Here is an 18,296-nt window from a genome sequence, read left to right on the forward strand (position 1 = left end):
ATGTCTGCAATCACATTGTGTGGTCTCTTGAAATTACGCAAAAAAAGAGAGTCAAAGACAGAAAATACAAAAAAGAATTAAGTGTCTTTAATGATATAGGCTACATTTGTACATTTCTACAGCAGACTTTCAGCAAGACTAACTGCCAATTAGAAAAAAGACAGAAGGTTTCACCTGTAACAACTGAAACATTGGATAAGATGTCAAAGGCTGTGAAATTAAATACTTGATGTAAATATTCAGTTCAGTATTTTGTCCCGTTAAATAATAATAAAAACATTTAATAGTTTGAACAATCAATGTGAAATATAAATTACATTAAAGCACCATTTCAAGGATGAGGATATTAAAATAAATAATTGGCCTTTCCATTTCAAGACAGTACATTTTCATAGTAATGAAAGGCTGTGCAGTCACACTGAACACTCCTGCCCGCTGATGTCAAATGGGCTCAACATACAGTACATCGTGACATGAGGGAAACGCTCGCGTGACTTCCACAATCTACAGCAAATAACTCTGCTAACATTTTTTATAAACACCTATAAATGTGGAACTGCATCAGCGACAACAAAACAACAGGAACTATTGCAGGTGATGCATAACTTATCCTTCTGTTCTTTCTGTTTGAAAAAGTAAAAACCGAATAAAAGGACAAAAGTCAGCTACTCTGTGAGAAAATTGTCACTTTTCTTGAGTAATATCTAAATGTTTCCAACTGGGAGAACTCCCATTACAAAGCCACTTTACTATCGATGTCTCCCACTCACTCACCCACTTAAGGACTCAAAAGAGCAGCTGTGAAAAGCTGCAGTTCATGTCACGCATGTCTTCACCCAGTAGAGTTGTCCTTGAATATATATTGTTTGATTTTACTGTACATCGTTCATGCACAAGCCTTTCATTGATGCACTAATGACTAATGATCTTACTAAAATCTGCAGAGCAACAGTAGCACGATCGGCTACGACAACACACCGTACTTTGATCCCTCAAGACCTGCCTGCCAAATGCATGCACACACTCGTTCACGCACACGCACACACACACAAAGTGAGAAAGGATCTTACTGTGAGTATAAAAAACGAGGGTGGACTGTTCCAACAGGTGCTTCAAAAAGTCACAAAAACATATCAAAGACTGAGGCACAAAGCTGCCTTTTTAAAACCAACCGATACAAGTACCAGCAACCGATGACGGCGCTCCTGTCTCTACTGCCATACGGTATAGAAAAAGTCATACAGCTATGTTACAGTAAGAGGGCTTTCAATGTTTACATGGCCTGTAAGTTCACAAATATATTTAATGCTTTGTTTTCTTTATGCATTTTTAATTTGGTATTCTCAGCAAATTGTAGTGGATATTTAATTTTTCTTTAAAAATCATACAGTAGTTAAAACACGCTAATACGCCCGCTTTACATAAAACTCTGTACAAGCCATTCACACATTAACAGTCCATCAAAATAAGGATTTAGAAAAGTGTCAATCAGTCAGCGGGCTTTAATTACTGGTAGACTATGAATTACAGTGTTTACAAAAACATCTTGTGGCAGAAACTGTATAATCCCCGTTCCAAATGTATTGTGGGATCCAGTGACTCTGAGGGTAGAAATCAATCCGAGTACTGGAGATCTAAGTCCACTGTACCGTCCGTCACCACTAACCTCACCCTCTTGGGTTTTGTGGGACCCATAGAGTGAGACGACGTAACAGGTTGTCCATAGTGTTGTGCGCCTTGGTGTTCCCCAGGCGGGCACTGTTGCTGCATGTCCTTCCTGCAATGTTCGTCCTGACCTTTGAGCCCTGAAAATCCACCCAAGGAAAAAGACGCTGGGTTGGACAGCTGGGGTCCACAGGGCTCGAGGACCAGTCGCCCTTGGGTGCCTGAAGGTTCCATCAGACAATGGTAGGTGTAGTTTGTCGAGCCTAATCCTGGGTAACCCTCAGGCCCATCCCTGAGCCCCAGGGTCAATGAATGATCTCCACTGAAGTTCAGTACGTAAGGAGGACCTTGATAGCCGTAAGGGAAAGAGGCTGAGGAGGCTGAGGACTGACTCCTGTTTGCTGGTGCTGGCGTACCAGGAGGCGTACTGTGGGCCAAGTGGGGGTTGTTGTGCTGAGGCATGGGCGAAAGAGACGAGCCGAAGCTAAAATCAAAAGGGTCTTGCTGAGTGTAACATGGCTGGTGCTTGTCTGTGGTCAACGGAGTGGATTTCCTGTCTTCTGGTGAATAAGCATCAGACACTTTGCTAGGAAAGAAGAAAGGTCTTGGCAGCGCTGAAAGGTTTCTGTATGCCATGTTGGTTTCACCACTTTCATGTTTGTCAGATGGCATCTTACTTTTAATAAAAGACTGAGGTAAACAGGAGTTGAGTTTGCTGAAATGTGGGTTGGACCTGCTGGGGATGCTGGAGGAGCCAAGATGGCCAACATCTTTTCCAAACCCTTGAACAGAAATGTTTCCTTTATGATGACCGTCTGTACCAACACCTAGTTTCTGACTCTGCTGGGTCTTCTCAATAGCACCTGATTTTGCACCGACAATTCTTGATGTGACGCCCGGGCTGCCAGCAGCCATGGCGTCTTTACAAGGTGCACTATACAAGTTCTGACTCTGGTTGCCCCCCTGATACTTGAGCACCCTGTGAATAACCGTAGAGGTTTTCTCGTGGAATTTGAATGGATTGTCAGGTGGATTGGGATTTTTCACAGAGAAGAGTTGAGGAGGGAGGAATTTGTTGGACATTTGAGGTGGCGGGACGGATTTAGTCAAGCAACTCTGGGGCACTCCTCTGACTGTGTTTGGCTGACTACTTGGAAAAGGCTGGGATTTACTGGGAATGGTCATACGATGGAAGGGGCCCTGGGCTTTAAAGTTCGATTGGGCTTTTGATTGACTTGTGCTCGCCTTGACGTTGATGGGGGGTTGGGTTACAGTAACAGGAGCGTGAGCGTGAGCTGTAACAGACGATTGTGTTGCACCAAACACCCGAGGCTTGCTGACTGCAGGATAGGACTGATTTCTGAAGTCTTCTCTGGACAGCCTCATTCCTGGAATTTTACTTAAAATTCGATCCTTAGCGGTGAAGTCAGAGTTGCCGAGAGCTGAAAAACTGAAACTGGGGTTGGGTGGGTTTCTGCCTTTGGAGATATCCTTTGCTTCACATTCCAGAGGAACAGCGTCGCTTTTGGAAGAAATCAGACCTGGAAAAAACTGCAGATCCTCACTGGTGAAGTTATTTCCTGGACTGGGAGGGCCAAGGTACGGCGTCTCAGTGGCCCATGTATCAGACGGGCTGTGAGAGAGGGGACTGCTGAAAGGATCTGTGGGTGGATCCAGTGAGCACAGATCTGACGGGGAAGATGGAAGTATGTTCTGTGGCTGATAATACCCCTCAAAGTTGAGACACTGAAAGTCCAGAATATCATCACAGCAGTTTGTGAAGTTGGGCTCACCGGAAAGCATGTTATCTGCAGTTGTGAATGGAGGAGACTGGGACGGGGGCTGGATGACAGAATTAGAAGCACTGGAACACGCTGTTGGCTTTTCCAACGTCTGAGATGAACACAAGCCCTCGGAGAGCCTGGAGAGACTGTTGTCAATTTGTTGGAGAGTGTGACTAAGACAAGTGGTGGGTGTTTCAACAGGCCCACACTTCCGTGGTCTCTCCATTTTGTGCCTCTGTTTCCTTCCTCCGCTGTTCATCTCTGGCCTTTCAGTGATTGCATCTGCAGCTGAGGATATCACTTCAGTTTTATTGTCGTTAAGAGGGGAAGACAGAGACAGTGGTGACAGAGACAAGGAAAATGGTGGCGGTTCTTTTTTCAGAAGGGCTGTGTTGCTGTTCTGTTTCTGCGAAGGGAACTCTTCTTTGAGCTTGCTAACATCAAAACATCCTTTCTTTTGTTTCCCTAAAATCGGACCCTTCACCTCTTTCTTAACATTGGGCTCTACTTTCAGTTCAGTTTGTATGAGCCCCTCTTTGCTGTCCACCTCCCAAATATCCTCCATCTTTCTGCGTAATTTAATGACTGGTAACGGAAAACCATTTGAATCCAATTCAGGCTGCAGTTGTGACTCAGTTTCAAACAAGCAGCAATTCTTTACAAAACGATCTTCAATTTTTGTTTCTTGCCCTACAGCTGACAGATCACTGTCATTTTTACCACTCTTGATTTTTTCTGGCAGCAGTTTGACTCCATCTAGAATTTCCTTATCAAGCTTCTCTTTAATTTCTACTTTGTCACTGGGCGTTTCACTGGGAACACATACACTTTCAACATGTTCAGAGTCTTTGTCTGATTTTGCGTCTGCGGGAGCAGTTGTGGTCTTTCTTTCACTCAGCCTCTCGCCTCTTCTTTTCAAACGATGCAATCTGCTCTTTGACTTCTTACTAGCGTGCACATGTGCCTGAGCTGCCTCCATCTCCATGTTTAAAATGGATACAGAATCCATGATGGCTTTAAAAGGGTCGCATGTCACCAACTCGTCTCCCTTTTCCGTTTTTAATGCCATATTTTTCATTCCTGCACTTTGCATCTCCCATACTCTCCCTCTCCTCCTCTTAAAACGAATCTTTAAATCGATGCCCGGCTTTGTGTCCTCCAAATCACTTTCCTGGAGTAACGTTTCCACCTCATCTTTCTTTTGAGATTTATTTGGAGTTGGATTTTTACCACACTGCTCTTGGATTTTAGCAGGACGCTCAGCCTGTTTGTCTTCTGCAAGCTTATCACACTCTGCTGCCTGAGCCTCGTCGGTGTCATCCTCATCTGGCCTCTCCAATTTACACTTTTGAACTTTCCTCAATGATTGGCTTCGCTGAACTTCATTAGGTCGGGTACGAAGCACTCGCTTCAAGGAGTTTTGTTTTATGATCCTTTGGGGGTTTAACCTCTGGACTTCTGTTCTCCTATTTCTAACTTTAACATGTCTTATCACTTTGCTACTCTCCCCTGAACATGTGACAATGCCCTGCCCCAGCTCTGAAGATGAATTTAGCTCAGTGGCTTCTTTAGAGGCTTGATCTGAAGCAGGATTCAAACCTTGTTCAGACTCTATTGCCGCAGAACTGCGAAATGTACGTTTCTTCAGAGGTATGTTGGACTGTATGTGTGCCTGTGGATTGGTATCTGGATGCAGATTAGTCGTAGCTTTTGCTGAAATTGGTGACTTATGAGGTAGTGGGTTGAGGCAGGTGGCCGGTGGGACATTATGCCTCTGTGGTGACTGAAGCTCACGCGACTCAGTCTGCACTGTAGCTGGGACTTCTTTGCTCAAGTGTCCCTTGGTGCTTTGCTTAGCTTCTGCTTTTGTTTTCGCTGCTCTAGGCCTCATCGTTCGTCGTCTTATAATCCTCCCCTGCACTGAACAATAGTAGCTGCCTCCATTTATTTCTGCTTCTTCCTCCTCAGCACTTTGCATTTCTTTAGAGGTCAAGGTAGAAAACCCTCTTCCTACAATATCTCCGTGTAATGTCTTATCTATTAAGGGTCTATCTTTTCTTAAAATATCAGATAGCAGAACCTTTGCCTGCTTTATGACAACATCATCTTCATGCCTCGTTACTGGCTGTTTCCTCACACTCGTAGCCATTTGTTCTGGTAATTTAACAACTCCCTCCTCCACTTTATTTTTAACACACTCTATGTTATTCTGTCCTCTAGCTTTTTCACTGGGCATTACTTTACATTCTGACTCTTTCACTTCTTCCTGGGTCTTGTTACTTTTACGTTCCACAATTGCAGATGCAGTATTTCTATTTTCTTTCTGCCCTTCAATTTTGCTTTTTACAATCTCCTGCTGCTCCTTCTGTATATCATCTTTTTCCTCTGACACTGGTTGTATTTCGATGACCTTATCTTTCCCCCCTTTCTCGCTGTGGGATAAATCACCTACAGAGTCGCTTGCTTGTAGCTTCCCTAAATTTTCTTTATCGATGGCCTTGAAAAACATTTCCCTCACCCCTCTGTTGCCTTCAGCTGTGGAGATCTCTGAACTTCCTGCCTGCCGCTGCTGAGATCGGGACATTCTTTTTTCTGACTGTACAGTCAGGGGCGCTGGTCTGGGACACTGGCTCGGCCTGTCCCTTCCTCTTAACGCTACTCCTTTACTAACTTCAGGGGGCTTTTCTGCTTCTACACTTAGTGGCACTGATAACCTTGTTAGGCTGACTGTAAGGTATTGCTTCAGTGATACTGGTGGATTGTCTCCAGCTTTCTTCGTTCCATCAGTGACTTCTAGCATGGACGACGCTCTGGTGGTCCTGTGCGCCCTTGGCTCAGCAGCTGGCTTAGGAGCCGTGTTGATGATGCAGGATTCAATGCTGCTGCAGTTGTTGCTTTGACTCTCTGTGTTTGCTTTTTCAACCTTGTCTTGTTTTATTGCACTGCAGGTGTTGTCATTTTGGACAGGGTTAATAACCGTTGTAGTGTTGGTTGTGTTACTGGACCCTGTTTGATGCGTGAGCGTAGTTTGACCCATGCTTCTTGTTCTCGAGGAGAACCTCTGGGGAACAGCCGGGCTATCCACCACTTTGACAGATTTCCCATTAAGGCCTGCGCTGCTGGCTGCAGGTCCACTTTTCTGACGAACTGACATGGAGGAATTTAGAGTGAAAGGCTTCAAGTTTACCTCACTGCTGTTATTTTCTTCACCAGTCAAATTCTGTTCACTCAGCCTGTTATCTTTTGGCTTCACTTCCTCCAGTTGTTGAAGCAAAGCCCTTTCTTTGCTTTTTGGATCCTTACACTTGAGCAAGAAATCCACTGAGTGACGCCGTACTCTGATTGTAAGGTCCCTCTGAGCAAATTGGGACAAAAGTGTCCAACACTGTTTAGAGGAGTTCAATGGGTGCTTTCCTGACCGTCTGTGCTTATCTCGTCTCCACTTCTTTGTCTGACCAAATTTTCTGTTCTTCAATGCATTTCTCCTCATCTGCTGGGTGAAGGAATTCCTTGAGGGGATGGCTATGAAGGAAAGACAACAACAAAGAAGCAGTTTAACTTGAAGCATCTCTTGCAAATGTGTATGTTTAAGCAGTGCATTAAAATCATGTCCATTAAACAATGACATTTCTACAGTATTCAATGATCAAAAAACTCTAATAAAGTGTTGCAGGAATGAATCCTAAAATCTGGAAATTAGTTAGCATTTTCTTCACTTCCGGTTCCCTCGTCTGGAAGTTAGTGGGTTTTTTTGAATGAGTTTTTAGTTAGATGCCTGTAATAAGGTCTGTGGTTAACACAAGTTGAAGAGATTTTAACGTTTTGCTCTACGAAATAAAATAAGTGAATTTGAAGTTTTTACACATCTTGAAAAAAGGCAGTTTCTAACAAGTGGCTAAATGAGACTACTAAACATCATCACGCCAAACACTTGTCCGTCATGCAACCGTGGTGTAGTTTTTTATAGCACAACGTTGGCTTTTTACTTCTGTCGATTGCATTTGCGATTTAAAAATCATAAAAATGGTGTTAATTTGTGAGGATTATCTAGCTGAACAAAACGTGTAAGTATCATAAACATTTGTTTGCCACAGAGCTTATTTTCCACAATAATCCAAAACCCAACGGAAAAAAATGACATTGGCTTTTTGTTTAGGGAACCAGGGTGATGCCAACTTCCTGGTTGGCCTATAGAAATATGTCATCCCTGCAGCACTCTTGACACTAAAATAAATACCTAGCCATAGGTATGATTTGAGTGACAGAACCCAGAACCCCAGCAAAGATGCGACTTTGGAAAAAAAAACGTGATTTAACCGACCAATTTATTAAATTGTTCTCATTAATTTTCTATCTAGTGAGCTATTTACTGCACAGCAGATGCGCCAAGATAGCCTGTGGTACTAGCAACGCATGTGATGATCGGAAAGGTGTGGGACAAAAGTGTTCAGGGTGTAGAAAGACGACACGTACTGTGAATTATAATGAGCCGGTTTTAGCATATTTTCTTTTTACAAGGAAGCAACCAATTATATCTATTGGCCCAAAACATATCACAGAAACAGTGGGACATATTACAAATGGTACGATTCTCACATATTTTGTGTCGCAGTGACATAAGAGCATACAGACACCCAATGTGAGTAAAAAAACAAGAGAAAACATAACAGAAACTTTCAATTATCAATTCATATACAACCTAAAGTGGCATTACAACTCCGTGCAAACTTACAGTATGTGGAGTTTGTAGCAAAGGGAATGCTGCTTCTTGCAAATAAAATGTCCAACAACCACGGGGACAGGTCTCATGCTTGAAAAGATCCACGCAATTGCTCCTCAAAAGATGCAGGGATCGCTTGCAACTAAGATGGGCTAAACCAAATCTCTTTGTATGTGGTCTCAGTTGTTAATGTTTAGTGTGTTCCCTGTTTGTTTCCAAGGGAGATGTCATCAAATTATTTTATATCCTTCATGGTTACTTGGTGGTACATGGTTTTGTTTTGCTATGGTTATACACATGCTACCTATAGTGCTGAAGTTTTCTGTTGTCTTAACCAAACTAATAAAAACAAAAGAAAACAGAGGTGCTTCAGGATTATTTAACAATTAAGTAAGATATGTAAGTAAACATGTTTGAGGATTCCATGTTACATTGATTCATTATGTCATGAAGAAGCAACACAATGTGCAGAATATATTTAAAACGTGTTTTAACAGGCTCTGGATGACTACATCCATAGTAATTACAGAGCTGTTCATCCCTCCCTATTTCCAAAACAATACATTTGGAAAAACTCAACAGCAATGTCTCTTTACAGAAATCATGACCCGGTTACTCAAGATAATCCACAGACCTTGTTGTGAGCAGTTTCATGTAGGAACTATTTTTCTTTCTACCGAACTACACCTGTCAACCGTATCACCGCGCATGGACGAGAGGCTTGTGAAAGGACGAGATGAAACATTAATGGCATCCTCCTCGACTGAGCTGTAACGTTAACAAGCTCAGTGGTTCTAGGTGAGCTAGCAGTATATAGTATAGATGCACGCTTCCTTCTGCGCGGTGAAACTTTTGGCGGTTGTAGTTCCGTAGAGAGAAACTAGTTTCTATATGAAACTGCTCACAACAAGAGCTGTGGGTTATCTTGAGTAACCGGGTCATAATTTCTGGAAAGAGACATTGCTGTTGAGTTTTTCAAATGTATTTTTTTGGCGCTTTGAGCACCACAAGCCAAGTGCCATCAAGTTCCATTATACTAGAGAGAAGGCAGACAACTATACAGTCGATATCTCCAAAACTCGGCTACTCACACCAAAACAATCTAGATTGATTAAAAGCACTACAGGTCATTTTTCAACATGAATTCTATCATTATTGACATAGAAAAAACCTGCCATTTTGCAACGTTACTATCATCATAGCATTGCAATTTTAGTATGTGAAAACATTATTAAAGCTGCCCTATAATTGTTTGCACACTGTCTCCATAGAAAATCAGTCCGGTGACATTTTTGGAAACAAACACAACAAAGTCAAAATAGAAAAACATTTGTTAAAGTGTAACTTCACCCCCAGGTCTCAGCCTTACTCCATGGGGCAGGTTTATGCTCGCCGTAGTGTCCCTGCCGCGAGTGTGCGCAAGACAAAAATTACATCATCACGTATTGTACGTAAAGCGCAAAGGCTCGGCAAGTTGTTGCAGCATTTGGTCGTGAACCTCTGAATTTGTATAACTAGGCGCCCGCTGTGCACGTGGGGGCTTTTCAGACAAGTCACAGTAAGATAAAAGAAAATAACTTAAATTAAAAAGTAAAATAATGAATTAGAAAGACGACCAATTCGTTTTTAAATGCTTTAAAAGCAGGAGATCTCTATTTTGCCAGCCGAATAAAGTTGTTTACAGGATAATAAATCTTTCAACCTTCGTTTCATTCCAACACATTTAATACTTAAGACTCCTTTCTTTACAGAGATCGTATAAAGGCGATAAAGTATGTCCATGAATATGAGATATGAGTTTATAGTTAATTAAAATTCCTCCCCGGCACTGAGGAGTTTGGTTTATGCCCTTTTGCCGGTAACACTCGTTGACTTCTTGCTTCTTCACAGAATATTTTGTTTATGTTGTTTATATGCCTGCTGGCATTTCGGAGAATACTGCAACTAACAACGCATTGAGCATAAACGCCTTTGTGCATGCACATATTGCACGCATCATCTGTGGAGGCCCGCGCCACGGTGCCTCGCACCAGTATAAACAAAGCGTTTCGTGACATAGATTAGTCCCAACAGGTCAACTCTGTCAGGATTGGCCTTGCAAGATAAGGGCTGATTTAAAACAGTAGTTGGCGTGTTGAGCCATTTTCAACCCATGAAATGCCTATATTTATAAATTTAAAAAATGTCAATATCAACACCAGCATTGATGTGTTTCATCACAGTTCAGTCATATCATTTAATTTACAGCTCAATAAACATGTTCAAGTGTGCAGAACCTCCTAAATATTCTTAGATCTGCAAACAGAGGTCACTTAACAATCATTTTGATAATGTGAGTTATGGGTCTCATAAGGTAATAAAGCAGGCAAGTGCTGAAATTTGACTCTTACTAAGATATATTCAACATATAATAAATTGCTGGTTTTAAAACTGGAATTCCAGCCAGGTTTGTACAAATATTGAGCAGAGTGGACCTTAATGAATGAGAAGTGTTCCTTAAGGCTTTCAATTTGATGGTGAATTTAACAATCACTGAAGTGATGAGCAGACTGTCAGGCTTTTAGTATTACAAGCTGTTATTCTTGACAAACTGCTGTATAATTGCATTGTACAGCTATTATTCCTGTCAGTTGGTTTCGAGCCACTTCTGTGGTGCTGAGAGGCTTTTAGGAAGCCAGCGATGCAAATTTTCTGTTTGAATTAGCGGACTGACAATATTTATTATGTCACTTTCATTTTAATAGTACTTAAAACGTTAATTTGAGTTTAATTTGAGATAATTTTAGCAGTTACCTTTAAAGATACCCGAGTGTATTCCTGGTATTGTCGGCCTCGCAGGAAAGTGACCCTTCTCTCTGTGATGACGAAGATATCTCTCTCTCAGGCGGTACTTTTGCCCCACGGGGTCCTTTGTTTCTTCACATTCAGGCTGCTTCCCTCTGTGTTTGAAGTGACCCTCTCCGTTCCTAAAAAACAGTTAAAATTACAAAATGAAATTCAAGTTAAAAAGTGTACAAGTTTTTTTTTTTTATATCAGATAAACAAAACCTTCAGTTTTCCGCAAAAACCAAGCAACAATAAAGACAATGTCTGATCGAATGATGGACACACCTCTCACAGGTGCAGCATTCACACATTTCATTGCCTTCCCCAAAAAAGCTGGCACCATAGTAACACGTGATCTCCTCCCCAGGTGAGATGGGTCGAATCGCTTCAACACATGCGATATTCTTCTCCCCGGGGACGAACTGGGCGGGTGAACAGGGGAAAGAAAAAAACAGCAAAAGACAAAGACAAAGGTTGGTTGGCCCATGGGATACATTAAAACAGAGCAGATAGAAAACAGAAGGAAAGCACCTAATACACCTAAAATACAATTTTAAATATGTAATATTTTACAGTGATAATTATTATTAGATTATGCAAATAGGCTGTAAGCATCTGTCAGAGTAAAACATCAATGATTTCGATTTGTCAAATCTCTTTAGTGCACGTGATAAATAAATATAGCTGTTTACCTTGCAGTTTGGTTTGCAGTCTTCAACACAGAAGGACAAACAAAGAGAAAAACACAGAGACAAAAGATTTCAAGTTATTAATTCAATCCCAGCAATGAGTAAAGGACTTGATATTTTGTTGATGAGCTACTGAATTAATTTAGCAAAAGGTTCAAAGGCTAAGCTGATTAACTCTCAAACGTTATTAAAAGATCTTGTCAGAGACTGCCCTCTGAGTGGACGGAAGAATTAACTCAAATTTCACTGGACCTCTCATGCACATTACAATTCAGTTCAAACACTGGGCTGACACGAGGTCTGTGAAGTGCAAACTGACTGTGTTTTCCTGTAATGACTTCTAAGGTTGACAAAATGTTCATGTAATAAAATTATGAATTTAAAAATAAAACTTTCACTTGGTCTATAAAATGTCAATGAGTAGTGAAAAATTTCACGATTTCCCACAGCTCAAGCTGACTCAATTAAATGTTTTGTTTTATTAGACAATCCAAAACCTAAAAATATTAAATTCATTATAGGAGACTATGAAAAAATGTGAACACTTTCTGGTTATCAAATTGTTGTTGACAAATTTTCTGTTGATCAACAAATTGATTAATCAATAATTCCTTTCAGCTCTACACTAAGCCGCTGATTTGTGACAATATTTATGATGCAGATACAGTCGTGGCTACGAAAAACATTCACTACCACCCTTGAATTAATGCACATTTTCTCTGTGGTGCAAAATTAGTTCATGATAAATCTGTGTTTTGGGTTTAAACTACACAAAACAATTGTTGCTACTACTAATATGTACGAATTCATAAAAAAAATTCATCATAAAATAAAAGCAAATTGGTGAACTGCACAAGTCTTGAATACATAAAGACAAGTTAGTTTGGTGACGTAAGATAATGGCATACACATTTGAATAATTTTAGAAAATTTTCTTTTCTGGAATTTAAAACTTAAATTTCATAATTCAGTAAATTCAATTTGAGAAATAAAAGTAATTTGCTGAGATATTAAACAAAAGCATAACATACTGTACAAAATAAGTTGCTCATATTGAGAGGTGTGATGCTCATGAAACACGCAGACATTAAGCATCCAAGGACAAAAGGACAATTTGTCAAAGACGCAATAACTAAACAAGATGGGAGTATTTAATGTTTAGTCGGGATTATGATTAACGCAGGAACACAAGAACAGAATCACTTGTTATAGGATCAACAAATTCCTCTTTCCCAATGAGTATGCAGTGCTTACATGACATGTAAAGTAGCTTTGACTATATAAATTGCAAAAATATTTGGATATACAACTGATTTCACATGAATAATATGCATTTTGTGAGAAAAGTATCATGATTGAAACTATAGGCCTTTCAGTATGTATTGTCAGCAATTAAACATTATTAGAAAACAAATTACTTAATAGTTGTGTCGTAATAAAAGACCTGCCAATCAGTTTGAGAGTGATGGCAGCTTCAAATCTTGTGTTTTGAATGTTGATATTTGGTTTTCAACCTTTGGTTGCCATTTGGATCAGACGGTAAGTACTGTACTGTCATTTTTTTTTTACATTCAAAGCTTCAATTGATGTTTTCGTATGAAGCTTTGAATGTCTGTTGTCATATTTTATGACATCACCCTTCAAAGAATAAAAGAAAAAAAGGTGTTTTGTTATCGTGGTTATATAACCATGTGGTTATATTAGATTCCACCACTGGAATCTAATTCTACAAATAGCATAATACTAATAATATTAGAGTAGCCTGATCTTTATCTGCAACTGTGCACAAATACTGGGTAAACAGAAAGCAGTTTGAATAGACATGCAAAAAAAATTAAAATCTCCGTAGCATTAAAATGTTGATTTAGAATTCTAATGTCAACGTTATGAATGAAGCTTCGAACTATTCGGCACCCTACAGACTGTGCCTTTAAAAATGTAATCCTGGCAGGTGAAAATGTTCTTCTGATGAAAATCACGGGCAAGTGCTCCAATTATATATAAAAATGTTGAATTGGTAAATCTATGTTTGCGTGTATGCTGGGAAAGAATGAGTCATGAATGTAAACAAACTCACCATGGTTAATAAAAGCTGCAGGCCCGAGCCACAGCTGAGTGCAGCGCTTGCGTGTGGAATACATCACACTGAAGTCATTGACTCCTGCCCTCAGCACAGCACCATCAGCGGGGCTCAGCTCTGCTATGCAGCCCAGCAGGACCTCCACTCGCTCTCCTGCAAACCTGCGGAGCAACAATGCAAGCTTCTCATATCTACAATTTAAAAAGAAACACAGTCCAGGAAATGCAGCAGCTATTGTTCAGCTATATGCTGCCTTGACAAAATTCAATGTGTGAGTGATTACCATTGCCTCGTGGAGGTTATCTTTGCTCCATTGGTCTCTGAGGAGTATCTGTCACAGGACTCTATCTTGACACCGCTATCCAACAGGAAGGCACCGAGGTAGCGATACACCTGCAGACATCATAGATGGTTTCGATCGTGTTCTCACATTCAAGTCACAAATTCAGGAATCAATGGTTGTTTTCTATTAATCTAACACAGAAACTAAAAGAGGGAGACTTCCAAACACAAATGTTATAATACAAATTTTAATGCATCTTGTCTAATTTAATTAGTGATTATTTTAAATGATTTGTAAGCCTAAACATCATCTTACATGTTGTCTCAGCAGTTCCTGTCGATGGCTTCCCAAAGCATCAAAGTAGTCACCAGCCGGTTCGCCCACTGTCAGCGCCTCGAACGTAGCATTGAAGTCATGCGTACGCTGAAAGCGCAACAGGGTCTCTTTGAGGTTACCCCAACGCCGGATCGCTGGTGGGGGACTAAAGAGGAGAGAAAAGCAAATGACGGCATATAAGAAGAGCAGAAACAATCACAGGACAAATTATAATCACAGTCCGTGTTAGTCTAAGGCGTGTCTTGTGAGTGTTGCTAAAATAACAGAGTATATATTAATTGATGTGCTTGGAGAACATAAGATCACAAAAACACCAAAATCAGTCACCAGTTAAACTTACAACAGAGTAGGGCTAAATGATAGTCACAATTATGTTGTTGAGATAATGATCACTAATTACTTGTGCATCTTTCCCAGTACAATTAGTTTACTTGTATTTAAGTATTCTAATTTAACAACTTTCATACTGTATTTAATAAACGTATAAATAAAAGCTGCTTCAAATAAACACATCTTTTAATAAAAATGACTAATAATCCATTATCATCATTAATATCATCAAATAGTAGATTTGTCTCTCCAGTAACATCCCACTTGCAGGTAGCCGGCAGCCACGATGCATTGGAGGCAGAATGTGTCAATAATCACGGCATGATCAAAACGTATATGATTGGTCAGACAGCTTATACTGTATGTGAATAGGGAGCGCTTAGATAAGCATCTTCTCCATTTACCCAGATGTCAAAGTTTGAAAAGCTATTACACTAAGTGTACTCTAGAGCTGAAACGAGAGGTCAATTAATTGATCGACAGAAAAATAAAAGGCAACTTCTTTGATAATCGAGTAATCGTTTCAGTCATTTTTCAAGCAGAAACAGTGAAACAATTACAATATTCTCTGATTCCAGCCTCTCAAATGAGAGGATTTCCTGCTTTTCTTTTTCATTTATCATTGTAAACTAAATATTTTTGGACATTTGGACTTTTGGACTTTTGGTCGAACAAAACAAGACAATTGAAGGTGTGAAGTTTGTCTCTGTGTAGTTGTGATGGGACATTTTTTGGACCATATTGATGATTTGGAGTTGACAGTGTGCAGGAACTGTGTTGAACTGCAGATCTGTCTTTTGAACAGACACAGGACAGTAAACCGCTGCTATTTGATTCCACACACTATAATTTTCCGATTAAAGACATGTTTAATTTATGTGTCTGTATATAGACACCTTAACAACAGGTCAGGGTATCATGACATGCTCATGCATGGCCCAGTAAACGAAAAACAACAAATAGTCAGAATAGAAAAAAAAACAATAATAATAATGTTTTAATGTGGCAACCCAAAAGAAATAATAAATTGTGTATATATATACACTGATGTGATCACATGTTAATTAGACGAAAATGAGAGGACTTCCTGCTTTTCTTTGTCATTTGTCATTGTAAACTAAATATTTTGGGGAATTTGGAGTTTTGGTCGAACAAAACAAGACATTTGAAGATGTCAAGTTTGGCTCCGCGTAGTTGCTTTGGACATTTTTTTACCATATTGATGATTTGGAGTTGACAGTGTGCATGAACTGTGTTGAACTGTAGATCTGTCTTTTGAACAGACCGCTGCTATTTGATATTAAAGACATGTTTAATTTATGTGTCTGTATAAAGACACCTTAAGAGGGGGTCAGGGTATCATGACATGCTCATACATGGCCCAGTAAACAAAAAAACAACAAATAGTCAGGATAGAAAAAAATAAACAATAATAATACTGTTTTGATGTGGCAACCCAAAAGAAATAATGAATTGTATGTATACACTGATGTGATCACATGTTAAATTAGCCTCTAGGATTTGTGACATTATTTTGAATTGAACATGTCTTTTGAGTGTCAGCTTACCTGATGTTCATTTTGTGGGTGCTGAAGCCCAGCAGAGGGTCCAGCACCAAACCGGTGGCCAGGTCATCTGTCTCACACAGCTCCTTCACACTCATTCTAGTGCATCCGTCCATTGCCTCCCACCATCAGCATGCTGCAGTCACAAAGGGGGTCAAAGTAACTGCTATGACGACAACAACAACAACAACCATCAAGAGTTGTGCACATCTCATCACAATCCAGTAGTTCAAAATGACATAACATTAGCATAACATTAGCTCCTTGCTCACTTGCATCAAGCAGGATCACAACAAACAGTCATGCAATGGACTGTTTATCTGTATTATATATGTCAAAGTAACTGCTATGACAACAACAACAACAATCATCTAAGAGTTGTGCACATCCATCCAGTCGTGCAAAATGACATAACATTAGCATAGCATTAGCTCCTTGCTCACAACCCATGTCATGCAATCAACTGTTTATCTGTATTATATATGTCAAAGTAACTGCTATGACAACAACAACAACAATCATCTAAGAGTTGTGCACATCTCAGCACAATCCAGTCGTGCAAAATGACATAACATTAGCTCCCCTGCTCACTTGTCTCCAGCAGGCTCACAATATGTCATGCAATAAGGTGTTTATTTGTATTATACATGCTGTGTTTGCAATACCTAGTAAATGAAGCTACGTGCAGGTTAGGAATGTGATTGAGTGCAGATTAGCATAACATTAGCTGTTGCTCACTTGTCTTTAAGCAGGCTCACAACAAACACTCATGCAATCAACTGTTTATCTGTATTATATATATGTCAAAGTAACTGCTATGACAACAACAATCATCTAAGAGTTGTGCAAAATGACATTACATTAGCTCCTTGCACACTTGTCTCCAGCAGGCTCACAATATGTCATGCAATAAGGTGTTTATCTACACTGTACATGCTGTGTTTGCAATGTGAAATGGTGCAGCTGCGTGCAGGTTAGGAATGTGATTGAGTGCAGATTAGCATAACATTAGCTGTCGCTCACTTGCATGGCTCACAACAAACAGTCATGCAAATCAAGTGTTTATCTGTGTTATACATGCTATGTTTGCAATACCAAGTATATGAAGCTACGTGCAGGTTAGGAATGTGGACCGAGCTGCAGATTAGCTCTCATAGCACGTTAGCTTAGCATGGAAATATGCGGGTTATCAGCTGAGGAAGCTAACGTGATGGTAGCACTAGCAGCTAAACATGAACCTGCCGAGCTGTGAAGCAAATGTGCTCCAAACTGTGATGCATAAACATACCTGGGAGTCTTGTGTATGCAACGAAAGTCTCGTCAGACAGACAGGTTTATCGCAGAGATGCCTGGTTGCTATAGAGCAGAGAAGTTAGCCTAGCAACAACAACCACAGCTAGCTCGCTGTGCTAGCCCGGACAGCTAGCCGCGTATGAAAAATGGAGTCTCCCTCGTCACTTCAGGAATTTGTTGGTTTAGTTGACGACAGTTAATCCCACAAATTGAATTTACAAAAGGGCAGAAACACACAACCGTAAACTCGCTTTAAAGGTGGAGATGTTATGTAGCTTAGCTAACTAGCTTTTTCTGCAACAACGCTTCGTCTCTTAGTAGCAAAAGTTGATGGGCAACGTTCGGTGCAACCAAACTATCATTTAGCCACGCCCACATGAGACGTGATTCGCTCAGGTCAAAGTCAATTTTACAAATGAGCTCTGTGATTGGTCAGGGGTGTTTTTGTGGGCGGGGCCATTTGGGTTAAAGTTCATACAGAGCAGAGAGCAGAGGTGAATATTTACCTCCAGTGATATGTACCTTTCTCACACTTCACACACTAAAGAGGAGGAGTATACCACACTGGACTCACATATTATACAACACAGATATTCTGTGTCTTGATAGCCTTTTTGTTAGTCGAATGAGAAAGTAGTTCAATCATTGCTCAACACCTTCTAGGAAAATAACAAAAAAAACATTTATGAATAAAAAATGCCAACAAAATTATTAAATTCATTATA

General features: G+C 40.2%; 1 protein-coding gene across 2 annotated transcripts; it reads right to left on the reverse strand.

Moving 5' to 3' along the window:
* Positions 1 to 72: 72 nt before the first annotated feature.
* Positions 73 to 17,930, reverse strand: kmt5c (lysine methyltransferase 5C). Of its 2 annotated transcripts, none has more exons than XM_074655940.1 (9): positions 17,567 to 17,930; positions 16,282 to 16,414; positions 14,363 to 14,528; positions 14,048 to 14,157; positions 13,762 to 13,925; positions 11,688 to 11,707; positions 11,281 to 11,417; positions 10,975 to 11,135; positions 73 to 6,971 (listed from the first exon to the last, which is right to left on the reverse strand). In XM_074655940.1, the coding sequence occupies exons 2-9, from the start codon at positions 16,392 to 16,394 to the stop codon at positions 1,615 to 1,617; spliced, it is 6,228 nt and encodes a 2,075-aa protein (XP_074512041.1). In that variant the 5' UTR covers positions 16,395 to 16,414; positions 17,567 to 17,930; the 3' UTR covers positions 73 to 1,614. The 2 variants fall into 2 exon arrangements, with proteins under 2 accessions (XP_074512041.1, XP_074512040.1); XM_074655939.1 differs by having other exon boundaries at positions 10,963 to 11,135; positions 17,567 to 17,929.
* Positions 17,931 to 18,296: the final 366 nt, after the last annotated feature.

Source organism: Sebastes fasciatus, chromosome 13 (genome assembly GCF_043250625.1).
Source record: "Sebastes fasciatus isolate fSebFas1 chromosome 13, fSebFas1.pri, whole genome shotgun sequence".
In the NCBI taxonomy this organism is placed as follows: Eukaryota; Metazoa; Chordata; class Actinopteri; order Perciformes; family Sebastidae; genus Sebastes; species Sebastes fasciatus.